This window comes from Lissotriton vulgaris, chromosome 10 (genome assembly GCF_964263255.1).
Source record: "Lissotriton vulgaris chromosome 10, aLisVul1.2, whole genome shotgun sequence".
NCBI lineage: Eukaryota > Metazoa > Chordata > Amphibia > Caudata > Salamandridae > Lissotriton > Lissotriton vulgaris.
Window position 1 is genome coordinate 960,911,161 of NC_141698.1, and position 27,806 is coordinate 960,938,966.

Sequence of the window (27,806 nt, forward strand, 5' to 3'; positions counted from 1 at the left end):
GACTCCCCATTCATTCCTATGGGCCAAAGAGGCCCATAGGAATGAATGGGGAGTCAATCCTTATTTGCGATTAGCAATTTGCTAATCGCAAATAAGGATGCGATTTCAAGGGTGCCAGGGGTGTCCAAAGGACACCCTGTAGCACCCCTGAAATGTCAATGTAGACTGATGTTGCGCACACACATGTCCAAAGGACATGTGTGTGTGTAACATACCACTTAGAAAAATGCACGAAGGTGCATTTTTCTAAGTTTTCGCTATTTACCACGAAGTCAGACTTCGCGGTAAATAGCGGTAAAAAATAGCGAATTCGAAATTTTTAGAGGTTTATGAATAACATTTAAGGAATCTCTAATTGAGATTCCTTAAATGCGATCGCAATTTGAGAAATCGCAATTATTTGCGAGTTTTCAAATTGCGAGTTCATGACCCATTGATGAATTCAAAATGCCATTTTTGCGGGCGCAGCGGCCGAATTTTGCGATTCGCACCGTTTGCGCTCGCAAAAATGCTTGATGAATCTAGCTGTCTGTCTCTTTCAAGTCCCCAGTGCATGAAGGCAGTGTAGACAATTTGCCCTGCTTTGGGGTAGTGAGGACAGAGGTCTTTTGCTTATGGTTATCTCCAACCTTGGTCCATAAGGGTAGTCTTGCGCAACAGAGCGTGGTACCACAGGATAAGCAAATCAGCAAAGAGGTGATATTAGACACACCTGAACACATTTTTAATGTGTATGTTATTCTTGAAGAGTGCACAGGTAGCATCCGCTCCTGTGCACTAGGTTTTTTCTAAATGCGAGGCCATCAGCACTCCTAAATTTATGTGCAGTGACGTGCGTGGTCATGAACGTATGGGTAAGCGATGTACTGGTTCCTTGAACGGCATGTAAGTGAATTATTTCTAAGAAATTTTTGCAATTATGGGAGTGAGGCCCAGAGAGACCATTAGCTGCCCTGAATGACAAGAGGTGACTGGTCACTAGTGAAAGAATGGAATAGAATGCCCACCTGCGGGATGACAGAGCAGACCGAGTTGCTTTGTGCCACCTGCATGTAGCTCGCCAATCCTTTTTTTTTTTGCAATAGTTTGTAAACTTGTTCTTGCTTTCCAGTCCACTAGCATTGAAGAAAAATTAAAACAGTAAGCCTCAGAATCTACAGAAAAAAACAGGACTTTAGGAACAACCCACACCTGCCATGGATCAGCTTGAGATCTTTGTTCGCTCATGTGTGATGTTAACTTTCTGAGTTTAGTGTTCAAGCTAACCAAAATGCTGAAATGTCTGCGTGTTGCTTGGGCGTGTAATGTCTATCTGCATTTTTATGAATTATGCAATTGTTTAAGAGGCCAGTCACTTGAGTTCACTGGAGAGAAGGAGAGAGGTGATGTGAACCAGTCAATTGAGTTAACTGGGAGAGAGGTGATGTAAGCCAGTCACTCAAGATCAAGGGGGAGAAGTGATGTGAGCCAGTCACTCGAGTTAAAGGGGGAGAAGTGATGTGAGTCAGTCGCTTGAGTTACTCTGGAGAGAGATGATGTAAGCCAGTCACTAGAGTTAACAGGAGAGAGGTGATGCAAGTCAGTCACTCGAATTAGTATCATTGAGGCGATGCAAGCCAGACACTCAGTTAATAAGAGAGAAGTGATGTAAGCGAATCACTCAGTTAATGGGAGAGAGGTGAGAAACTGGGTCTTGGATTTCCACTCCATATGGTATGTTCCTCTGCACAAAGCAGCGGAGATCTGTTTGCATTTGGTGAGTATGGGGAAGCGCAGTGGCTTAGAAAGAGCTGACGTTACCAGTTCGCTGAATTAGAGAAGCCAACGAGAGAGCATGTATGGTAAATGGTAACACTCACATGCCTAGCTAAGTTTCAAATTGAACAGGGCTGTGGGTCAGAGGAACTGAGACAAGACGGCCAAACCCCATACTAGAAGCAGCAGATGGTGGTATTGATAACATCTGCAAGGGCTCAGGGTTTTTAGCTAGATCTTAGCAGGATGCACTTGTTGAACGATCGGAACCCAACTGCACAAGGTGGCGATTAGATGCGGCACACACAGTACAGGTACCTAGATTCCCAGCAGAGCTTCAATAAGATGCAGTACTCTTTTGAAGGAGGGTGGGAATTAAAACAAGCAAAGTCAGGCACACAGCAGCGAGGGGCGCTGGTCACTCTTCTTGTGTGCTCAATATCTTTGATATGGCTGCAGTGGGGGTTTCTGCATGCGCCGGCCTCTGCAACAAAAGAAAGAACTAGAGTGGGTGCCTGCTTCAGACTCAAGGGGACCGGTGAGTGCACGTTTCCCCAGGGGGGAACTGATGAGTACCGTGCCAGAACTGGTATCACAAGATCTCCACTGAAACCAGCACAGTGAGCTGAGCCCACAGCACACGGAAAACACTGATGCCTCAAAGCAAGGGTGTAGATCTTGTAGTGACAGCAGGGATGCTAACACACTTGAAAGAAGTTCCAGCAAAGCAAACTGAAACAGTACTTGGGCCATGGGAAACTGCTAAAGAGAAACACAGAGGAACAACAGGAAGTAGTATGCTACAGTCAATAGAAACGGAGGAAAAGTAAGTGGCAAGCACACAAAGCAATAAAAAGCAAGGGCAGGATGTAAGCCCATTTTAAGATTTATATTAAATACAGTAGATTTCACAAGCACAGCACAAGTGCTGGGCAGGCAAAACTTAATTAAAGTTTTTCCCTAAAAGTGAGCAACGGAAGGAAACAAGTCAGTCAATTGCAAGGATGATAGCGAGGCTATGGTCCAGATCAGGGACAAACACAAGAAGAGGAAGGCAAGCTATCAAATGAGAAGCAACTAAATGGGAGTGACAATAAAGTCAACTATTGCTAAGTGGGACTGTAAGACCACTGTGAGTTCTCAATAGGCCTTTCGCAACCAGATTGCTTGCTCTGTCTGCTAGGTGAGACCTAAAAAGGGTATGCAACATATACGGTAGGACTATCCTCAATCAGTTTAGGGTGTGGCCCATATATCCCCCAATACTGCACTTGATTCACATCATAGGATATAGTTTTGTAAATAGACACCCACAGACGAATCTTTTTGCCACACAGGCAATGGGATGGGAGAAATCACTGCTCTACAAAGGTCTTGTGACTAAAATAAACTATTCAAAGAGTTAACAACTGTTGCGAAAGGACTCAGATTTCTTGCTTTGAGAGGTATATTTAACACCTGCCATTAAACGCTGCCAGGCTTACATGTTAGAAATATTTTACAGTGACCAGCGGCATTTCCCATCAAACAGTTTGTCAGTTTGACCATCAGGCATCAAGAATCTAAATGTCAGTTCAAACACGGAGTAGACTTTTCAATCTGACTAACCCACAGGAAGAAAACTACCACCTAATGCATCCACAAGGGCTGGGCAAAAACAGAACAAAAACAGTACCCATTGCCAAGCGAAACATTTCTTCTTTAGGACTTTAGAAACACAACTTGAAAACTAACAACAAACCATGCACGTCTGGTTTGGAATCCCTCAGGTCAAGGGGGTATGGTGATACTAAACAAGTACCTTATGGATCCCCCTTGCATAACCTGTCCCGAAGAATCCTGGACGTAATCCATTTACTGCCACGCACCTACAATTCCAAAGTTTACTGGAAGTGTGCTCTAGTAGGGAGCCTTGTGCAGACTGGTCCCACTGGGCTACATCATGCTGATTTCCATCACCACCACACAACAGTCTGTGCACATCTTCATTGAGGTGAGTGTACAGCTGACTCAGCAGGTGATGTAGGACTTATCTAGTGCCCCCATTCTAATCTAAGTCGTGAGCTAAGAGGCCACGAACGTAACCAAGGTTCCAGGAACATTTATACAGCAAAAGAAGGGTTGCTTCTTTTTCATGTTCCACGTGATGAAAACATTTGTGTCGCCACGAGCACAGAGGAGTGTGAATGCATATTTTGGAAGTCAGGCCTTAGCAACTGTTCAGTTAAGGTTCCATATAAGATACTACATCCTAGTTTATTTTTGGCCGTTTACATTGTCCTTGTCCTTGTCAGTAACTTTTATATGGGACTGGGCAGAGACGTTCCTTTCTAAATAGGCAGTAAAAAACTAGCTAGAGAGAAATGTAAGTTACTAACCACAGAATGGGAAAAGACAGACGTAGTAGCACCTGGTGCCTTCCCAGGTCTGAGCCCAATAAAAGGAGAGCTGTGGGTTGCGGGGGGTGTCAGGATTTTGAGGGGAGCGTGAAGCCTATCAGGGCATTGCTGGGGCGGGGTAGGTTATCCCACCCCCTAAGTGCACGGGGAACCCAGGGCTTGGCTGTAACTTCACTGGGTGTGGATTCGCATCCTGTAAACCCAGAACCGGCATTTACAGTACTAGGTTGAACATGTCCGGATACACTGAGCCCCTAATACCTGCCCTCTGCCAACACTGCTACAGGAAACTCGTTATGAGCCCCTAACGTGATTCTGGGAGTTGTCGTCCTTGTTAAGGGCATTCAAGTCAAGAAATGCACCGGAATTCAACGAAAAGCCTGAAATCAATGAAAAGCCCAGGACTGGAGCACCGTGTTCTTGGTGGCCACAAGCCACCTATCCGTAGATCGAGAGCTCGTTCGAGAGCACTCTCCGAACTAACGCAATGGAACTGACAGGAAATTCACCTGCTTGGTTTATGGTAGGCAGTAGGAACTTTCTCTCGGAGATGGGTGAGATGTCCATATGTGAGGGTTTGGTTAGATGAGGAGGTTATGTGGTTGCTTTAGATATCTGCAACGTTTAGGTCATTTGTTCTAACCCTGGCATGGCCCTCCCAGACTTTAACCATTTTAATATTAATCAGCACAGCTGAACTGGTAAATAACTCATCACGTAAACAGCTAAGGGACAAGTCAATTTACTATTGTATTCTCCAGCATAGGTAATATGCAATGTTAATATTCTGCCTGTACAAGACTTTATGTAGTCAGTATGCTGTGCTAAATTTCACACAGACGTGCAAAAAGCGCGATGTCGTCACAATACTTTCTATGTTTAATTTTGACCAAGGTACAGTGAAACACAGCCTTAGTATGAGGGCGAGAGGAGGGAAACATGTAATCTGACAGCTATTATAATTTAACCGAAAATTATTAAGAATGGTTTTCATAAACATAATAAACTTGCAAACGAGGATTCTAATACTAGGTAACACATACTACTGACTTAGGAAGAGATACAGTTATTACGCTCACGCACATATGTTTTTTTTTGTGGACTAACTCCAAACAAAAGACTAACTTCGGCTTTAAGATGACTATGCCTTTCTAAACAATAAAATAAAAATATAGGTGAACCCCTTTAAAGATCATATTTGTCTAATTGATCTAGGTTATTGAAAACAGACGGCAGAATTCCTTCTCTGAGCTCTGCTGACAGAAATGTATGTAAAATAAAACTGCATTTTCTCTCCCTCTCCCCCTCTCCCCCCCTGCTCTGTCTCCCCCCCTGGCCTGTAAATCTCAGCTTGCACAAACAGAGAATGTGGCTTAAGTGACAGATCTGCGAGGAATTCAGACCAACCAGATCCTGTTTATCTTTCTGATTTCGGCACGAGGAATTACTATTGGCTGCACACTAGGAACACGTCGAGGCCATAACACGGTGTTGTGTTACTCAAGGCCTGGGGCCAATGCACATTAATCATTTTTGCACGCTATCTGGGAACGGCAACAGCTGAGGGAACATTACACCCTCCAGCCTTGTGCAAGTCGGCCTTTCAGTTTTTTTTACACTCTTCCTCCATTTTATGAATGAAACTTCAGGCTAACAAAGCCCATTCATGTGAGAACTGCGCGCTCAGAGCTCAAGCCCTGGGGATGAATCAGTCTTGGCTGGAGCTGATGTGATTGGTTTAAAGCAGGCTTGAGTCTTCCATTAATGATTTAAAAAGCAGCCCGTGTCCATTTGACCTGCCTTAATGCACAAAGAGCAAATCCAGATTGTGCTCTCAATCCACAAATGAAATCACTAGCTGGTGCCACTTACTGTAACCGAAGATGTAAATGATATTTATACATTTCTATGGAAAGCTGCCTGCAGTGTCACGGTCTGCAGATAGTGCTGCCTGTTGTTTAGCACATGACGTCATTTGCTGTGCTTTGTTAAACAATGAATAATCTATGAATATAAAATGCGCATGACAAAACACACGTCTGCAATTAAAAACAGAATAAACCAGTTATTCATACTGTTTGTCTGGCCCAGCTCTCCAATTTACAAGATCGTGTAGTTATAACACTTTTGTTTTTAAGCAGTGTGAACAAGCGGGCCCTGTACTAATCCCTACATTCAATATAAACATTTTTTTCCTGAACATTTACTTTGCTTTGTGAACTAAAACATAACCGAACAGGCAATGGAGCACAGGTTTATCCAGAGAGGTCTGCTGGAAGTATTGGCCTATAAAGGAAGAAGAGTGTAACCCAATTCAATGGTACTCATAATATAGACTCTGGTAAACTGACCGGTGAAGAGGACCAGCATGGATTACAACATGTGAGCATGAGGTCACAGATTCTCCATGCAGGGGAACCAGACAGACCCACCCGAGGCGAGTCTAATAATCAATTCTTTTATTCTTTCCACTGATTCTAAGAATTACCGTCTGCCCCCGCCGTGCCCTGATGTGGAACATGTCCGGTATTCTGGATGCCCAATGGCGTAGGCTGCAGAAGCAAGCTGATGGTTAATGAGGGAAGGGACCGTGAATCAGCAAGAGTCCCTTACAAACAGCCTGGACTTAGGGTTACACCATTCAGGATTGAAGGGGCAAGGACTCCCTTTCCAAAATGCTGGTTCGCTGCTCCACCAAAAGCCATCACTATGCCATACTTTGACCAAGATATGCTCCGAGACTGCGCAGTACAATCAGCACTTGTGTTGCCTTGTCACGGGCAGATGGAGGCAGCCGGTACCCGTGCTCTATCAGCCACGGCTCATTACCCTTCTCATAAAGGGTCACTAAAACAGTAACTACCACACATTAAGAACATGCAAAGATCCAATGAGACTAAACGGACGAAAGTCTACCAGAGTGGAGCGAGGAAAGTGAACAAATTACAATTAACTATAGAAAAAGGAAAATGGTGTTTAGACGAATACTAAGATAAAGCAGCGGCATAAACACAACAACGGTAATGAGCGGAGGAGCACAGAGTGGCCAATCTTCAACGGTGAGACAAAATCGAAGCTGCAACTGATGACAGTCCTTCAAAATGAGAACATGGATTCTAAATCAGTGGTAGATCATTCACTCTGCGAGAAACTCCTAGAAAAGCAATGTCTAATACAAGAGTGGATCAAAGATCTCAATACGGACATTTATAATCCAGGCTCTTGGGATCAGTTGTAATGATCAAGGTTATAGAAAGAGTGAAGTAAGATAGGCCCTAACACAGGAACCTATTACAGTGGAATGGAAAACACCAAGACAGTTAATGGGAAGATTAACAATAGTAAAGCATGAGGCGACAAGAATGCAAAGCTGGATGATTCAGCATAAGTCACATGGTAGGAGAACCTTGCATCTAAAAGTCATTGGCTCACAAACAGCCCAGCTCAGAAGTAGCCAACAACTGTTAAAAATAAAGTCCAACTTAGAAGTTGCCAACAGCCCGTAGCAACAGGCTCAGATTGCCAGCTAAGTGAAATTAGAAGTAAATCCAGTTGAATGCACAGTGCAACATATATGGCACGAAATCACAAATGTGTTTAAAGGAAAGCATTTGGAATATAAAAGTCATCCTCTTTCCTTCTAGAAATGGGAGCCTCAGGTCAGTGTTGAGGCGCATTTTAAGGACATTGTGGGACAGTCTGCACTAGTTCTGCTGTCCTCAACCTTCACACATTAAGAGCGTTATTTGGGAAACTCCACATAATACAAAAATAAAACCTTAAGAAAACCTGTTCACTGAATAGAAAAGCAGCTTTCAGTACAACAATGGGCCCTCCTTCGCCAGCCATATGTATAGAGCCAGTTACCATTCCAGACACCTTTTGCTTCCATTATTTTGAAATAATGTATCCTCTTTGAAATAGCATACTGTGTCAGTAAAAGCAATATTATCTTCCGAAGAAAAAATGTGTGCATCTCTGGAAGGTAAAGCCGTGCCACCGTAGTGTTCCAGACGATCCCACTGAAATACGGATTTAGAATTGTTGGCAAGAAACATGTCTTGCAGTTGACCATGGACTTGAGGCACATTTGGCTGAGACTGTTCATGAATGAAGGCTTTTAAAAAATAACAAAAAAGGAGGACAAGCACAAACAAGTTTACTAATGTGATAAGTTGGGTCATGGTGAGTATAGCAAAAACCCAAAGAGCTTGGTTTTAGTACCAAAAATGTGAGATACTTTAAGACTGAACAGAGAATGTATTGAATAAAAACACTGAAAGTCATTCGGAAAAATGTAAACACCTACGAAACATTTCACTATCTGGGATAAAAGATAAGAGGCAAACTACATGAACTAGCCTCTAGAAGAATTCATGTGGTGCCAAAGCTTCTCAAACATGCCCATGGGAAGAAACCCTTGTGATGGGAAACTAACAACTTATATGGAGCTGATGAAGAGGTGAATGGCAATGGGATCAAGAGATGACCATGCCATAAGGCAAATATGACCAAGGACAGCCATTCGAATGGGAACCCGAATTATACAGCACTTGCTCATGTTCAACTGAGGATGTGGACTAAAACTAGTAATCGTCAAGGTCTTTTAGCATGAATTAAAAGATAGGTGTGAGGACCGACCTACATTCAGATCATTACGCTGCCTGCGTTTAATGCTCAACTTTGCACCTGAAGGTCAGTAGATAATGATGATCTCGTGCAGGGGATGTGATGGAGAACATTTAGAGAGAAAAAAGGGCTTCAAATACCACATGATCAGTCTCCAAAAATCTGATGAGTATGATTAGCACAAAGAGGTGGTGTTCCCAACAAACTTGGAAGCACCACATTCTTCTTCATTCACTGCAATTTGGAGACCTACCTATCATTGCTCATCCTTGCTTTAAGCAATGACTTCTTGAGGGCAAGGGAGTATTTGCCAATTGCCCCTCTGCCTTTTGGTAACCACAGACATCTCTGTATGGCTCTTAAGGATGATCTGTCGTGTAAGCGGATCGTTCTAGAAACACTGTTTTGTACAGTCCTAGCACCAAGGTGCCTTCAGACGGACACTGCTCCCGACAAATCCTTCACTAACTCTCTCTAAAACACTGAAAACATTTGGACTGGTAATACATTACGTAATACAGACTTTAAGGCTCACTAGTGCTCAGCTGAATGACTATGAAACACAAGAGTGTGTCCACCAGACTTTGTTGTCTTGTTTTTTTATGGCACATAAACACTCATATTTACTTCCCATCTCATTGCCTTTTGCCACCTCTGTCAGCATCATTCACCGCCTATGAATGGAAAGCTAATATTCTAATGTGAGCCGCTCTTCAAACATCCCGGTGAGAACATCTAAAAGTACCAATAGCCTTTTCCAGCAGGTTTACGTATCCATCCTACGGGTGCCGCGACACGCAGCAATAAACCTTTTTTTCTCATACACCATCAGCAATAGGAGGAAGAAGGAAATCAATTATTCTGTGATAAAGCATAAGGTTTCATAAGGGCTATTTAATGGACTCTCAGCAAGAGACGAAAAATGATTGCATTTGGAGACCAGATGGCAGTAGGATAGAGCAGCTACAGACCACGGTTGTTGACTATAATTTATTTCAAGTATCAAAGAGACAACTATATGCTGTGATACCGTGGCTAAGAGCAATCATTTGCTATGCCCCCGATTTAATAAGATCTATTCTTTTTGCACGGCTGCTAAGATTTCTTTTTCAAGAAATTCGGTTCATTGCTTCCAACAGAAACAGCTTTCAGTCAACATTTGCGCACATGTGAGAATTCTCTGCCCCGCCGGGTGTAACCACAAACTTGCAATTTGCTACAAATTGGGCCAAAGATTAGCTTGCTGCTTTGCAAAAGAAATCGAGCATTTTGAACATAAAGGAAGTTAGAGCAACAGAGGCTTGCGTTGCAATTTAGTACTTGCCAAAAGCAAAGCATGCTCACAAAAGATCCATTTTGCCGCCTTTTAATTTAGTGGGATGAATGCTGATGGTTACGAGAACCTGGCATGGCCTGAAACGCAAGCCGCCTGTTGATCCAGAGCCGGCTGCAGCCCACGAGTCTGTAGGGTCTGGGCAATGATTCCTCCTCTGACACTTTTCTTTGTAAACATCAACACCATTCAAAAAAAAGTCCACCCTACGCAAAAGGTATACGATGTCAGCCGCTATCCCCACAAGATTAAGGATATTCGTAATCTGAAATTTGCATTTCATCTCAGTGTTTAGCTCCATTTTCAACAGATTACCTGTAAAAGTGAAATACATGCGTTTAAACCTAAGGAGAGAAGCACTCCCCAATACCTCCTCACCAGACCTCTAACGAAGCCAGTGGGTAGCAACATTCAAACCCAGACTCAAATAACCATTTCCCAAAATGCAATGAAGAGAGAACCACTGTGAGGTGGAAGAATCAGACCACAGGGTTGACAGATACAACCAGAATGATATACCATTTGAGTTTGGAAAAAATGGATATCACTATACATCACGGTGTACATGAGAGAAAACATTCCCTCTCTCCAAAGTCATGGATAACATATTAGTGCACTATGTGATTGGTCCAGAATGCTTCTAAAAAGTATGTTCACAAAATTCAGCCATAAACGTGGAAAGCTTTCATAATGGTAGGGAGCGGAGGAAAAACGTGACCACATGCACGGTGATCCGGAGAGTTACTGGAAGTCAACTGAGACCATTTTTCCTGCAGGCGATCTGTCGCATCCAAGAAATTGATCCCTATCCATTGTCTGCTGGCGCTCTTCATTGCGTCACTTTCTAAATCAAGACACCAATGCCGAAGAACAGAGGGTACTACTAGTGAGCAACAGGGTAGCACCCACTGCAACACTCCTTCTTTGAAATATGTGCTTATATAAAAGTCTGACCACAGTATATTGTGGTGATCGCACTGAATGCACAAGGGCAATAGTGCAGTCAAGCTGGACAATATGCAGGGCCTGGTAAGCACTGTAAGAGACTCGTGAATGCAGCCGCAAGCACTGAGATGAAACACAGGTGTCAGATTACATAATATTTGTATTGTCAACTCTACTGACCCACAAACATGCACACACTCATTAGTGCTACAAGCACTGGCAAAGCCAGTAGGTCTTGCCTTTACATACTATTGGGACTTTGCCAATGCTTTTGCTGGCAGAAAAAAAAGAATGTAACAAGAGTGTAGTGATGTATATGCATGCATATGTGACATGAAGATTTGGAAGCCCAAGGTGATGAGGTACCTGGCCCACCATACTTGCAAGTACTTACTGCATGAAGTAGTCGCCATTTAGTTTATTCTTCTATTAACCATTCCAAGATGGCAGATGTGTCAGGGAGCGATACATAACAAAGTGAATTAAAAAAAAATGTAAAGGTCCATCAGCAACTGGTAGCTGCAAGGCCCACCAAAAATTGACCAAACACATTTTTTTAAAGAACCGTTAAGGGAGGAATCAGGGAACAGTGGAGGAGTGGATGTGAGAAGACAACATAGTTGAGGAAGCGATGGGGAGCGACAGAGACTGTTGAAGCTAGCGGGAGATTTATAAAAAAGCAAAAAAAAAATTTTTTTTAATAAACAGCCTGGAAAGACTGAAGGAAGCAATTAAGGAGCTGGGGGTGGAAATCGGCAACAGAGCACATGTAGTAGAGAGCCAGTATTTGTGGGTGGCTAAAGCTTACGAGAGAGAAAGAAAGAAAAACTCACACACTCCCATGTTGTAGGGTGGAAAATGTTCCCTTAATATGATTAGTGGAAGGATATGAGTCATCTAGTCAAAAGGATGCTAAAGATGCTGTGCTACAGAAGAGAAAGCAAAGCCATAGAATATGAAGCAAGGGAATGAGATGTCAAAACAGCCAATCAATTGTAAGAAATAGGATGGCCCAAATCTAACTGTAAATGTTGGTATAGCCACACCAGGTATTTTTGACATCAGACAACTAAAAGGTGTCTGTAGATGAGACCTAGAATGACAGTTTCCAGTAGTAAGTTGCTAGAAATGTCAGTGTAAAACTGTCAAGCACCAGTACAAAACTCCACAGGACCACTGTAAACAAATTAGAAAGGGCACAAAGAATTCATCACTACACACATACAAAAGCATTACCAAAGACAATAGGTCACACCATTCAACGTTATTTGAGCTTTTGTCTTTGCTAATGCTGGTCCGCATTAGCAAAAAGAAATGATAAGAAAGAAAAGCTTGTTTGCCAATATGAAATAGCATTATCAAAACCCAAAACAATTCACTGCATCATGATGCACAGTTGTGCATGCATCTCCACATACACACACGTATGCACCATGACGTGGCAGCTATTTTTTCTGTACATTTAATTTACAATTCCAAGATGAGGGATGCCTGTCTTGGAGCATTAAATAAAAAAATTAATTAAAACTCCAAAAAGGACATAAAAGTGAAAGTGGGGAATTGGTACTACAAACCAATGGCCGATCCCTCAAAATGAAAAAAAAACATAAAAATAAAAAATAAAGTGATGGGAAGGGGTGGGAGAAGCAAAGGAGGGGTGGCTGTCAGCAGGGGGATTAACAAGACACCACCACCGACGGGCTGGAACAATGGAGAAGCTGAGGGTGGAAATGAAAAATAAATGTATAAAGAGCAGCAAAAGGCCTGACGTGGTAGGGAAAGAAATGAACGAGCTGGGGCAGGGAGAGTTGTGTGTGAAAGTCAGGGGAATGGGATGTGAAGGAGGATGCAGCACACGAAGGATAGAGTAAGAAAACACATGCACCCCCATGGAAAAAAGTAACTCTTTGACTAAGCAGTGGAAGGATTAAAGTGATCCACTCAAGAGGATGGTTAAAAAAAAGCTCTGCTCCAAAGGTGTGGCAAACACAAGAAGAGGAAGGAAAGTTGTCAAACAAAGCACAAGTAAATGACATTGACAAGAAAACCAATAAATCGTAAGCAATAGACTGATCCAGACCTGTTGGCATCTAAAAGGCATCTATTAGCAAGACTTAAAAAATGATAAAACAGCAAAGAACACAGAGCAGCAGATCCACTGCTTTCTGTCAATGAATGAACTCGGCAGGACAAATTCTGGTTTATAATATTTAAAGGAGTAGAACAACACTGTGCTTACCTGAGTCATACGCAAAATCTCTAGGCTCCTGTTTAATCATTAAAGGAGGAGGGAAGCTTTGGCCGTTGGCATTCCCAACCATGGCGTTGTGTTCGTAGACGGGGTCGTGGTACTCCTGTTTAAAACCGTGTGGAGGAAAATGGATGTTTGGCTCAGACATCTGGCGGTGGTACATCGGGCGTCCTTCCCTCTGGATGGCGGGCAAGGGCGGGAAGGAGTTGCAAGGCTCGGAGAGCTGGCGGCGGAACCTGAGGTGTAAAAGGAAGGATTCTGATAGTTATAAAAGAACTTTCCAATGCTTTATGACTTAACCTACAAATAATGTCCCTCTTAGTATAATGCACCAATATGAACAAGGGAACTACTGAAGGCTTTGTTTGACATAATTACGTTTTTGAAATTAACTGAATGGTCATCAGCATTCCACTTAATAATAAAGTACATTACATCACAATTATTTTTTCTTCATAAAAGGAATCATTAATAAACAGGGGAGCTATGTGTTGAATGAGAAAAATAAATAAAAGCTGCTACTTGCAACCTTGCATCCACAAGGCAAAGTTATCAACACTAACTACTTCAGAATTTATACACTGCAGTTTTTTTTTATTTGTTTTAAAGGAAATGCTCAATAGTTCCAGGTTTGACGGAGGGGCAGTACATATTCACATTTCAGACAAGGAGACCAATAAAAATCAACGAGCATCGTGAGGTCATGAATGGAACTCTAAAGAAGGCCTTACGTCGATAAATTATGGTGGATATTGTAAAAACCGTCACTCCTTAGACAGACAATATAATGTGCTTGAAGAGATTCCTAAAGGTTCAGAAAGATTTACCAAATATTCATGAATTCATTCTGGCTACGGGCAGGAACTTTGATTGTGTGAGACATTTACACAATTACAGTAGAAGTCAAACCAAAGAGCCCACTGTGCACCTTTACTGTTCACCGTTTTGTTGCAACATGTTACTGTTGATACTTCTTGAATTGTGAACCTATTGTTTTCAATGGGCGATTCCTATATGAATATATGGAAGCTTAGCTGTGCTTTTTGACAGGTAAATGGTTTAAACAAGAAGCGAACAACAAAACCATGAACTGCATACACGGTAGTGCACATTAAAGGAATGGGTCATAGAAGACACATTTGGGGGCCGATTACTATGCCGTCCGGGCCGCATCGTAATAGGCCTCTCGGTTTACTTTCCGACCACCTCATTACAATGCTGGTGGTCAGAAACTAAACCAGCAGGTCATTCCGGCTGTCTTCCGACAGGCTCAAGGAGCCTGTCAGCCAGTTGCAACCGCCTGTAAACCGAAAGAGTGGGCCTTTCCACACTTGGGATTACGATGCACGGTTTCCGACATGGTTTCCATGACGGCCACGTTGGAAAGTGTGTTTAGGGGCCCCCAGCAGGGCCCCCTTGGGTATGCGGCCTCAGGGTGAGGGCCGAGGGTGCACTTATGGTGCTCCCCTGTTGATCCTTGCACCTTGTGGCAGGCACTTTGAGGTGCACCTCGTATTTACCTATGGGAGCATGTATTACGTCCGGTTTACAGCAGTGATGCATGCTCCCATAGTGAACTGTAGGGATGCGACCGAACCGGTCGCATCCTATTTAGGCGGTGGGATCGCCAACCAAAGTTCAGTCGGTTCCAGAACCGAGACGGTGTTGGGCGGACTTAAGTCCGTCAGACATCGCAATTAGTCCCTTAATGTCTCAACAAACACTTCAAGCATCTTTAAGATGGTTTCTCAAAACTACTTGCCTAAACCGTCCCAGAACCACAGCTCGCTCACATGAGAGGAATTTATATAAAGGATTATACTTTCTCATTGAATTTCGGGAACATAACCTACTGAGGAATCATCTTCTGACTGCTCTTTCTTCAGCTGCTATAGGCATGCACATAGGGAGCTTATTCATGCTACCACCTGGAGGCAAATACTGTTCAAAACACTGACAGCAGAAGGATTTATAAAGGACTGAAACTTAAAATCCATTTATTCTTACATTGCGATAAAAATAATGAGAATATTTTTACTGTGAAAACTACCTAGGAACTTTTGAACATGCTAACCGGAACAGCTCTTTCGGACTCTATCTGGCCTTCAACTTCCCAAAAGAACAAAATGCTTGTATTTTTGCAGATGTTTAATTTCCTTAAACACATTTAGACAGTCTTATGAAAATAGTGTGGGTTTGTGTGTGGGCTGGGTCCACGTGTGAGGTTGAAGGGAAGCAAGTAGTTCTGTAAAGTAGTTATTAATCTGAATATGGCACCCCTGGGCTTTGCTGTGGAGGGGGAACACAATATATTTTTTTGAATAGGCCATTAGGCACTGAAAAACTAAACACGATACTTCCTCTGTAAATTATTTTACTGTAATATGCATGGAATTATATATAGGCAACTATGAATAAATTAGACGCTCAGGTCATCAATGGTTTCCAGGACCTTCATAAAACTTGAAACCCGGAAAGCTGTGGGCATGGTGCCATCACTGGCCTGTTGGCTGCATATTGCCAGGTGATCAATCACACAAAGGGCACCGTGGGGGCGGAGGACGCATATGGAGCGAATGGAAAGACTTTGTGTCTGCAGCAGTTGTTGGCAAACTAAAGTAAATTTTAGAGCGAGGGACTACCACAATGCTGCATAGAATATGCAAACACCCACATCAATGATTGAGAAGACTGTGGCTGGCGGGATGGACACGCGCACTAGCTGCAATGGACAAAATGCAGTAAAGCGAAGAGATAGAGAAAACTAAGAAGTTCAAGGCTTGCAATCATAAAAGAGGATCTTTGTCTCAACCATAAAGAAATATGCAAATAACGTCACCCACTTCTGTAACCTTGTTGTGAAGATGTTAAGGCCACGCATGGGTGCTAATATCTTGCAGTATGCCAGTCAAGGTCAAAGGGCAGCCACCAAGGGGCACAGCGATAATGTAACTATGAATGAATATGAACACCGACTGCTGGAAGCTGCCAGTAGGCACTGAAACCCTTCCATTAAGATTGCCCACTAGTACTTAGTGCAAGTTCTCTGATGTACAGTATTTCCTCCATCTTGGATTTCCATAAAAATGAAAGCAACCAAATGACTCACTAACAATGATGATGCAAATGTCCTGTATTGCAGCATTCCTCCCTTAGCCATGAGACAGCTCAAGAAAATTAAGAACTCAGCCGCCAGACTGTGTTACACATAAAGATATGCACACACACCCCTCCAACATGAAGGCTCTCAACTGGTTACTGGCCCCAAGAATATCCTTATTCAAATTATTATGGATCATTCAAAAAGCAATCCTCTGTACAGGTTGTGAATTTCTCAGACTGAAAATCAGTAAATATGTAAACCTACAAATTTACGTTCCAGTCTAGCACCATTCTTAACCATTCCACAGTACAATAAAAAAAACAGTGGGGGGCAGTACTTTCTCCATACATGCTGCCAAATTATACAATCCCCTCCTAACAAAAACAAAGAGTCACTTATGAATTTAGAAGAATTGTTTCCCAAAATTAGCATCATAGACTGTCTGATGTACCTTCTTCTACAAATCCGGAAACCCAAAAAGAATAAAGCCTGCTCCACAGTAAGGAGCTCTTGCCAACTTGTCAAGATCTTATGCAAGAACTCAAACAATATTAGCTGCTGACAGATCTTCCTCTCACCCTGTCCTGTATGATTACATAGAGGGTTGGCCTAACGGCTAGAGTGGTCGACCTCGAAACCTGGGAAACGGGTTCATATCTCGGCAGGGGCACTCAACCTATGTGATTCTGGGCAAATCACTTAATCTCCCTGTGCCTAGCAAAAATGAATGTGTTCCCCCTGTGCCTAGCAAAAATGAATGTGTTCATCTGTAACGTAACTGGTGCTCATGTAGAGCGCTCTGATACCTTCAGGTTAAGTTTGTTCTATATAAAACTCTAAAACAAATAAATAAATAAAAATTACGAATACCCTGCTTTATTCTACTTTCACCTGCACAAGAGTGCATGAAATCCATCCAGCTTCCTCCCACCATGCTGCATAATCTCTGCACAAAACACAAAATACTTTCATGTACTGCCATCGAGTAGCAATCCTCTACATGCCCAGGGCCCCATATTCAATTCCTATTCTAAACTGCATGTCCTTATTTGGATTCTAAAAAAACTCCACGTCTTCTGGCTCACTGCTCTTTGTTGCTCTTCTGTGAATCCCCGCCATCTTCACCCCGCACCCAGAACCCCTTGCTTCTCGAATTGGTAATCAATTGCTTGCAATTTATCTTCCAAGCTTCCTCTCCATTAACTATTCAACCCCCAAATCACTCATACAATCTAACATACTCCGAGCTCCCACTAGCAGTGACTTCTAACCTCCTAGTAGATGTTTCCTCTACACTACCAGCTTGCCTACCCTAAAGGCCTAAAAGGCTGGGAAGCACGGCGAACAGTCTCTTTTCACCGCTCCCCAGCCTTGCCGACAGGTCACACTGGATCAGGCCTCAGGCTGAGGCCCCAACAAATTTATTTCACCCGCCCACCATCCCCTAAGGCAGATGTTATGGTTTAATAAGTATGTTTTTTCCGTTTATGGGAGGAGTAATGTACATTGATATGATGGTTTGATGTTGTTTTCTTGATATATGTAGTAAAAGAGTTGTGCGTTCTCAATTGAACAGCTAATTTTTAAGACAACTAAGTTTGTCACATTTTTATGCGTTTTCCTTGGTCAGGCGGTAAGGTCATGATCAGTAAGCATAGTTTTCGGTCTCTAGCAGGCATCACCATTATAAAATGGCGACTCCCGAGGGGGAGACAGCGTGTCTCTCCTGGAACTCCAGGGGCAGTTACAGCCGGTAGGTTGGACGGTTGCGGAGGGAAGGGAAGTCTCGCTTCCAGGAGGCTGGTTGACCAATTTCCGCACGCGCATGTGTTCTAGGAGGCATAATTGCTGGGCGCCTTTTATGGAGTTTAACGTTGAGGGCGTGGAGGGTCCGGGGGGAGGTATCCATCCGGTAAGCTGGGCCCCCTATGCAAGGTCACGCCGGTAAGGATGTGTGGATCTAGCTGGATCAGGATCTGGGAACTCCAGTCATTGACCTTGTCGTAGACTCTAGCATTGATATGCAGAAATTAATATCTTCATCACTTAGATTATGATAGGATTGGCTCTGTATTAGAAACATGTTAAGGTTAGCCAATCAGACACCATGTACCTAGCAATGTATTGGACTTTCTGCGTATTGCACATAATGTAAATAAACAATTATTAATGTTTTTAAGATTTTATGTAATAAAATACGTCCGGGTTCCTATGACCCCTAATCGAAACAGTTGTGGTGCTTGCATTGTTTTGCCTTGGGGGAAAGTGGGGATTGGTGAGCCTCCCAAGGTAGTGGGAGGGTCCCTCTTTTCACCAAGGGTTGTTGTTCGAGGAAGGGGAGGGGGCATTAGGCAGTACCAGACCATACAACATAAGCAATGGTCGGCTGCCTCGCCTGCTGTCAGTGGTGGTCGCCAGCAATGAGCAAAATGTATATATTTCCATGCTGGGACGACTAGCGGAGATGCCAGAAACACAGGTGCTGAACAGGTTAGCTGTACTTGCACTTAGGAGTTCCCTCCTAATACATTGTTTTTTTGTATCCTGCTAAACCTAATGGAACTCATATTATCGCAGCTACCAAGTAGAACACAAAGACAACAGAAAAGCGATGGGGAGGAAAAGGCAAATGGTGAGCTATATGTAAAAGGTGACTATGTGTTTAAACAAATGTCACCATGAAACTATTCAGATGTATAGATGCTAACAAAATGTCAACAAAATACCACTCCAAGTGTAAATATTTTCAGCTGGGTCAACATATGTCGATCTGCAGGGCCGGACTGGGAACCAGAAACGGCCCTGGCAAAGTGCTCGGCCGGCCCCCCTCCCCACATGCTGCAAAAACGTCCCTGTAACAAAAACAGCCCCCAGGGCCCCAAAACCGGCCCGTGCGGCCCACCGGGGGATTGCCCGGTGCCCGCTATGGCCAGTCCAGCCCTGAAGATCTGTAATACAAGAGGACCGGAAAGCCACTAAATGGCATGTAGCTATCAATGTTTCACAAGCATCACATAGTTAAGAGCTTGCAAGAAAGGAGACAAAGAGTTGAGATTTGTGATAAATCTCCCAGAAACCCACATGAAAGTCTTGACTTTTAACTTCTTTAAACAATACACCAAGGTTAGGAATCCCTAGATTTAGGGACTATCCAAGTTATGCTGTTGCAGACTTATAGAGCACCACATGGCAGCCCCAGAACTGCTTTGTGGTTTTCAGAACTGCTTTGGCGTGCTCAGTATTGTTTCAGAGTTCTTAGGACTGCTTCAGGATATTTTGAAATGCCTCAAGGGTTTTCTCCAGTTGAGGAAGGTTCTGATTTAGTTCATCTGTAACCTCCATTCATGAACTGTCAAAAATCTAAATCTGCCTTCTCTTTCAATGCAAATCGCAATGCTCTATATATTAATTTACTTGACTTTCAGTAATTCTTTATATGGCCAAACAGGCCATAAAATCCAACACTGTGCAACATACTAAGACATCATTAAAAGAGATCCACAATTCAATCGTCAAATTAACAAACTTTATTTGAACAGCAAGATATCTCATCGATGAGTATCAGCAATCAAAGATAAAGGCATAAGGTACTCTTGCAGATCATTAAAAGTGCAAATGGTCAGTGATAAAACCACTAAAAAACAACAATAAAAACAAAAGATTGATAAAAGAGAATCACACAGACCAAGTGTGCCAATCATGTATAAGAAATTCATCAGAACTTAAGTAATATATTAGCACTCCATCGTTCTCCTGGCTCTAACAGCAGCTTTTAAGATTTCATTTACTTTAGCATAGCGCCAAACTGTCCTCTTTTAGCCACTGACAAATGCTTTACTGCTAAATACAACTGGAAGTGCTTGTGCTCACATAGCAACCCCTGTCATCACATCCCCGCTCATCGTGCTCAGTCACAGCAATTACCCGTCAAAGCAATTCTGTGCCGGTATCAAGCAAAATTTGTTTTGCTTAAATTGAAAATCTAATTTGGCCCATTATTTAAAAATAAAGCGAAGCAAAAAGACATTCTGCCTGTCCCTAGATACGTTCTAATGGAAAGCTAAACACAAACCATAAATCTGAGAGATGCAGAAAAAATAGAAAGACCCCTGAATACAGTTTTTTTGCATCTTAAAAAACAGCTATTTAAACAGATCTGTCAAGAAGTAAAAAGAGAATGTAAACAGGGATTAAAGTAGGAAATGCAGCTTTGCTCACAAAGCCTTAAAGGAAGTGTGTGATCCAATATTTGCTTTTACTGCAGGCTTTGCTTGAAACCAACCCTATTGTAGTGTTTGATTCACCTGGTCTCTGCAGCACAACTTGAAGAACAACCTTCTGTGGCAATATTCAAGTTACCTTTTCCTGCAGGGGCTGGAACTCGCCCCAGAAAGAGCAGGTCACAACACGACACCCCATCCTGCAAGCCAGAATAAAAGTGGCATCAAATTCAGCTCTATGAGCTTGACAACATGTCTGGTTTTCTGGGGATTTGATTTCAAGGGCTATTTAGTCCAAAGCTAACAAGAACAGTCAGGAAGCAGTAATCCATTACCGGAACCAAATTCATCCCTCCGGCCCTAGAAACCACTCTGCACAATATATAGTACTGTGGAAGTAGCTTAAACGTATGGTGCGTGGAAAAACGTACAGACATGGAGTAGCGTGTCAGAGGCGGTGTCCTTCTGTAGTACATGCACCAGAGGCCGTATTACAGAGAGTGACCAGGAGGCGCGTCGGGGTTTGCACCCACGTTGCTCACCCCAGGTCACTTTGGTATTACAGAAGGGGCCGCAGATGCTTGTCCAGCCCGTTCTGTAACACTACTACCCCGGCACACATAAAGTACAAGCACTATCTGCAGAGGCCATTCCCTCATTTTCATGGGAGCGTGCCCCATGGAAATGAGAGAATCCCTCTTTCCCCATGCCATATTACAGACGCGGTGCAGAGGCAAAGAAGCTGTCAGGAGGCGCACTGACAATGCGCCACCTGAGCGCCGCCCTCTGCAGGGTGTAAAGGGGATTCAAAGCAACTGTACATTTTTCACCTGAATGCGCTGCCCAGGGGGCAGTGCGAGTTCTCTGCTGCCCTGGTGGCAGAAAATTCATGGTAATGGGGCGCATTTTCATTGTTTGAGCTGGGATCCTGCGCAAACAATGAAAATGCGCCTTTACTGTAATATGGCCCCTGGGGGTAAATGGTGCTGGTTCTACATGCGTGCACTAACAGGGCCGAACTGGGGAACTGAAAACAGCACCACTGCCGCCTTCTTCTCACCGTTTCCATCCATTCTATTCTGCTTCTTTCCTCCCTCTCTGATCTTTCTCACCACCTCCATCCCCTTCTCTCTTGAAGCCCCCCACCCATCCACACACCCATGTGCCTCCCACAATCATTTTCGGGGAGCTGGGAAAAGTGACCTGGGCGCCAGCACCTCCTCTGAGCTTTCAAAGCAGGCCTTTAATGGCACCGGTCCACCAGGGAAATGCCCGGTGGACCTTTGTGGAAATTTTGGGCAATATTCGATTGGAAAGAGCTGAACCGGTGGTGACATCAGTAATTGAAACGATGATAAGCAAGTTGAAGAAACATTGAGGAAAGAGGTGCGTAGTATGAGTGCCAATGATCAAAATTTAGAAACAGGGGTTTGAAGAGATTTTTCAGGAGCAGCCCCTCCGCTGTGGCGGAGGAGCATCGCCCCACTGCTTAGAGCAGTGTAAGGAAAGGACACATAAAACGATAATAACTTTTAGTTATTTGCACTTTATGTTTCCTTTGTTTTCTTCCTTTGCCAGCGGGTGGGCAGGGACGCCGAGCAGGGCAGGAGAGGAGTGGTTTGCCCACTCCTAAAAGTGCACAGTGACCGTTTGGTCAGCCCTCTCGGGCCACCCAAACCAGTCATGCGCACTTTACCCCTTTTCCATGCAGGCTGCATTACAGCCTGCATGGAGAACAAGCCCAGGCTCCCATTCCCTGTTGCTGCGTTCCACCTGGACGCTCAAAACCAATCACAACGCTACATTGCACGTTGTGATTGGTCAGGGGAGTCTGATGCCTACCAATCACTGCGCTGTGATCGGTATGGGGAGCCTTGCTGTTGTTCCTGGCTTCCTGTCCCACACCACGAGGAGAGCGCAGGAGCAAGGCACAGAGACGCGGCGGCGGGAACAGCAGTAAGGTAAGTTTGTTAATTATTTTTTTATTTATACTCTAAACCTACCTCGAGCCCGCTGCGCTTTAGCCCCCACCCGCAAGTCATGCCAGTTGCTATTGGAGTTTTTATTCTGCGAAATTCCTTGACACCCTCTATTTTGGGGAGTTTCCTCGTTTTCTGACGTCTGGGTAACCACATATCTTTCCCACAAGAACTGGCAATGTTTACTAAAGAGGGTTAAATAGAGTTAAAAATGGATGTGTATTTTTCTTGCAAACTTCCTTTAAAAACATTTTCCTAGTTACTTCGAAACTGGATGGGTGATTGCAATTTTGGACCAACCAAAAAGGGCCCCGCAAGTACGGATTTTAGTATGAAAACACCATGCTGAACAATGTGCGAACTACAGGAAGCTATCACAGTACTGACAGGAGAGGTGAAATGTTTGTGAGTGAAAATAAATGCACACTCCTAGCTGGGGTTTGGGCCTTGGGTTCGCTGCTTCACTTTGACCCCACTCAGCCACCCTTTGACTGCAAGCCTGGGGGCGGCTGATAAGAGAAGCCGAGGAGGCAGCGCGGCCTTCAGCCGCCCTCGCGTTTAAAGACACGGGGCCAAGCACCTTGGCCTAAAGTAGCCTTTCAAACATCTCTCCGCGTGGCGCGCACAGCCGACGCGGTGCAGCCAGGGAGGGAGTGGCGAGCGAGGCTGAGGCGCAGGGAGAAAGCCCAGGAGCTTTCATGCCGGCTGTTACCATGACAATCTTGTTTTTCACTTCCACCTGTGAGAATAATACAATTTATGGCGTCAGCACCAATAATGAGACAAACGCAACAGCACACAACGACAAATGGCTAATCGCACGTGGCTGTGGAAACAACGACTGGGTTATGGGGCAACTGCAGGATATTATTGCCTTCTAATCCTTGTGAAACGGAAGAGAAGGGGCCGATGTTAGCATAAACTATGAAGCCTTCTCAGCATGGGTCCAAGGTGACGTCCGGGAACACGTGCTCGAAGCAGAGTCGTCTTTCACTAGCAAAGCAAAGGCGAAGGATGTACCCAATGAAAAGCGGCCACCACCAGGAGCCTTGGGTCAAGTTCAAGGCTTCCATAACTTGCTTTTCACAGAGTGCTTTAAACCATTTTTATTCATTGTAAATAACCTGCAGGTCACCCACGCCGATGTCAGCAGCGAGCAGTTAACAACATTTCACTGCATCCATAAATTAGATTGTGTGCATGGAAATGGGTTGAATGTACAAGAACAAAAAGAAAGATAGAAGTCTGAGAGGGACTAGCACGAAGTCTGAATGTCAGCTCGACATGCCCGATTCGATGCACTGAGAGCCATTCTTGGCTCAGTCAGTTCACTTATGGTCAGACATTAGGGATACGTCACAGAGATCTGTTAGGGCCAGTGCTTTAAATGGGCCGATACTTTTGAGAGGGAGAGTACTGGCACTTCTCAAGAGTGACGTAATACTTTTAATTGTAGAGTACCAGCACTTTTTAGAAACAAGTAGGTACTCTGGTTCAGAGTACCCGCTCTTTTATTTTCCCATTTCAAGCACTGGTTAGGGCACTGGCACGCGAATCTGCATCATGGGGTTCAAGTTCACTTGTCCATCCGTGCAGGAGTTGAGACAACAGGCACTGCTTTCAAACGGTCATTAAGAGACAGGGCCACTGGAATTATATGGCAGGGGTGGACCAAATTATACGGCACGATTTGCTGAGTTATGCTGAAGGAAAAGGCAAATTATGTGGCGTCATGCAGTACATTTTGTGATAGGATTACTTCCTCATTTTCACATTTTTTCACAGGTTAACATTGTCCAAGTAGTCCATGGTATTGGTATCAGTTTAACACACAAATACAACAATAAACAATAAAAAAGGGGACCAGTCAGTCTTTGCAAAGGGCCTTCCACCGCATAGCAACATGTGCTGCTGCGATTATAGTACATTTTGATCCACCTGTGCTAGAAAATCATCTTTTTGTTAAAATTTGCAGATTATGCATCAGATAATGAACTGGGCGGCAAATGCAGCAAGTCCATATTTGGAAAATTCTGCGGACGCAAAATCACATAATTCCAGTGGCACATATAATATGTAGGCATAAATGCAAGTGTAGAACTAAAAAGGCTCAGAAAAGCATTTGGTTTGTCTTAGAGGAAAGCACAACATGATTACGCAAATCACTCTCAATGCTACTGCTACGACTGAATAACTGTAACCTATACAACTCGGGAAAAGCTGTGTTTACAACAAGAGCTCAGACCAAAAGTTGACATAAGGCAACTGTGAACACCAGGCCCACAACCTTTTGTGTTTCCTTACCTGTGGTCCATGGAGTAGCTGTTGTCTGGAATAGGCTGTGCTGCAGGTGGGAGCTGCGTGTGGAACGCCCCGTCTGATTTTGGGGTGTGAGCGGAGCTGGGTGATACATGATGTAGGGGCGACACAGGGGTGCTTGAGGGCGTGGGCGGGTTGGATGGCCTCATTCCCACTTGTGGCTTTTGATCATAGGCACTGTGAAAAAAAAGGGCAAAGATGAGTCCGCCTGCAAACAGGAAGTCCCACCTACCATCAAGGTTATGCCATTGAAAACAGGAATCCAGCAGGGAAGCATTTACTCTGCATTTGCAGTATGTTTGGCCAGCACAGCTCGCAGCCCACCTACTCTGTTCAATACTTGACGAGTCATTGTACACCGAGCATCTCCCATGAAATGTCACTCATGTAAATCACGTTAAAAGCCTGTCTAAACCACACTGAGAGAAAATACATTACTGCACAGAAAAGAGGGGTTAAAAAGCTTCTTCTGAAATACACTGCTCGGTGCATTATTTTTCTTCTTAGAAGAGGAAAAGCCGCAGACCCCAAAGAGCATCATAAATAAGAAAATTGGCAACTCCCCGATGAGTAAATTAGAAAGGTGTCTTAATCTCCTCCTCTGTGATTGAGGATTGTCAGGGTAAGAGGGCTGCCCTCGCTCTCCATTGACAAGGTAAGCTATGGCTGCCAATCGCCCCATCAACAGAATGCTTGTGATGCCTCTGGAGGGTGGGAGGGTGCCTCGTAGCAGTGGTATCTTCCAACTCTACATTGTGTGAATGCATCTTATGAAAATAGGCTGGAGGTAACAGGGCAGCCAAATTGATAAGCAAACATGAAGGGGCTAGCAAGTACAATAAAACGTAAATTTAAAACGCGATGATAAAAAAAGCAGCCAAAATCTGGTTGCTAATCAGATGCTGCTCTTGCGAGAGTGAAGAATTTCAGAACTGTTAGTGCCATGGCAGGTCCTGAAACATAAGGCGAGTAATAAAATCAAACAAACGTTTACCATTTCAAAACAGTAAAAGTGTAATAAAAAAGGAGAAAAAAAATATGTACAGCATAGGTGATAAATCACAGCAAAGCACTAAATTCATAGCTGGAAAAGAAAATGTGGAAATTGGAGCAGAAAACATAATACTTTGAATATCAATCTCAGCTGCCCATATGTGAATACAAATATAGGTGATAAAACGAATATGAGTGTATGTCATCTTTTCTATGGATATTACCATAAACAGCACTTCACCAACCAGACAAACCAAGGTTATGAGTACCTAAGTCATGGAACCGCAAGAAGCCGGAGGAAGAAGAGGAGGTTCCCATTCATTCATCATCAATAGTAATGAATGGGCAAAGGAATTTCAAGCTTGGGAAGGGTGCCCATAGCATCGGCTTCAATGAGTGCAAACAAGGTCAAAGTCAAGACAATGGGCTGATTCACAATGGCACGTAAGAGTACGTAAAAGAGACCTCCTGTAGTACTATCTTCGGCACTCGCAAGAGCTTTTGTTAACTGGTCCTAATATTTTCTTAACATTACACAGGCACTCTGCTGAAATGGCCCTCTAGATGTTTGACTCTTATGTGGAAGTTATTTCAAGCACATGCAATGGAGACAAGCCTGCAGGGTGGGAGCCAGGTCTGAAGGACTATTTTTTGATAGGTCAGTGTGTGGGCCGATGATTGGTTTATTGCGGGCCTGTTTATGGTTTAGTGGGCCATTTTTTAACCACCAATTTTCTCATTACCACAAACATTGCCTGTAGCAGGCACAAATGCATGCAGTCTCCAACACCTTTCAAAACACTTATATAATGTGACTTCAGAAACTGAAAACTATAATGATTTGAAAACATGGGTCATATTCTTAGCTATCTGATTCGCTAATGGGGGCCACATTATTTTAGCACCTGGGCCTAACTTGTGTTCCAGTCGAACCCCACTGGCCTGTAGCTACAAGTTATTGAAATAAGGCTATACATGCAACCTCTAGTGAAAACAGTGCTCATTTAACCCCTTCACTGCGGCGGCTATTCTGCCGCAGTGCTAAGGGGGTGTGGGGGCCACGCGGCGGTCCCGTGCTCATGATGGAACGGCTCCGTCACGGCACGCGGGTGAGCTGTGCTTGTGACAGAACAGTTCCGTCACGGGCCCACCCGCGCTCCAGAACGTTAGCGCAGGCGTGGAATTCGCGCCGCGCAGGCGCGGCGAGAGGGCTGTGACGGAACCGTTCTGTCACCAGCACAGCCCACCCGAGGCTCGTGACGGAACGGTTCCGTCACGAGCATGGGAGGGGTTAAGTTTGGTTCAGAAGCTTGGGCTGACACTACTGAATGGCAGGGGTGCCCATCACTACCTCAAGTCTTTCAATCCACCACAGATATCCCTGCTCATTTAACTCATTCTAGCAGGTTCATTCTCTCTCCCTTTGTCACAATCTTTCTGTCTTTATCTTTCTCCTTACCCCCCCCACCCCCCCCCCCCCCCATTGTGTGTTTTTCTCGCTCTTGCTCTGTGTCAAAGTCTGATGAGGAAAAATAAGTGCCGGTCTCCAAAAATGAGTGTCAGTGTGCCCCAACTGCAAACACCGGCTCAAATTAAGCAAAGAGTGAAGCATGCACTCTATTACTTACCTGACATTATACAGGCACTTTTCCCCATAGCTAAACTTGAAGGGATGTTCTTGACCGCACGTCGAGCCAATCTCCGAGCAGGGGCTATGTGGCTCTTTCTTGATTTTCAATGGGAGACCGTGAAAAGCCACTGGGACAGAAAAAAATCAGCGTTACTGTCACTGTCATATGCAACAATGTTTCTCTGCATGCAAATCAAGACTCTGCTAATGAAAGGCAAATTAACGAACACAGATTTCCAGAGAGACCGCT

The 27,806-nt window shown here is 43.9% G+C and overlaps 1 protein-coding gene across 3 annotated transcripts in view; it reads right to left on the minus strand.

Moving 5' to 3' along the window:
* Positions 1-27,806, minus strand: part of ETV1 (ETS variant transcription factor 1) — a 127,676-nt gene that overhangs the window by 37,634 nt on the left and 62,236 nt on the right. For all 3 annotated transcript variants that reach the window (XM_086941959.1, XM_086941958.1, XM_086941960.1), the window contains 3 exons: positions 27,555-27,684; positions 24,919-25,110; positions 13,301-13,548 (listed from right to left, as the gene is read on the minus strand). In XM_086941959.1, coding sequence (XP_086798085.1) covers positions 13,301-13,548; positions 24,919-25,110; positions 27,555-27,684 — 570 coding nt within the window. The remainder of the gene's footprint in view (positions 1-13,300; positions 13,549-24,918; positions 25,111-27,554; positions 27,685-27,806) is intronic.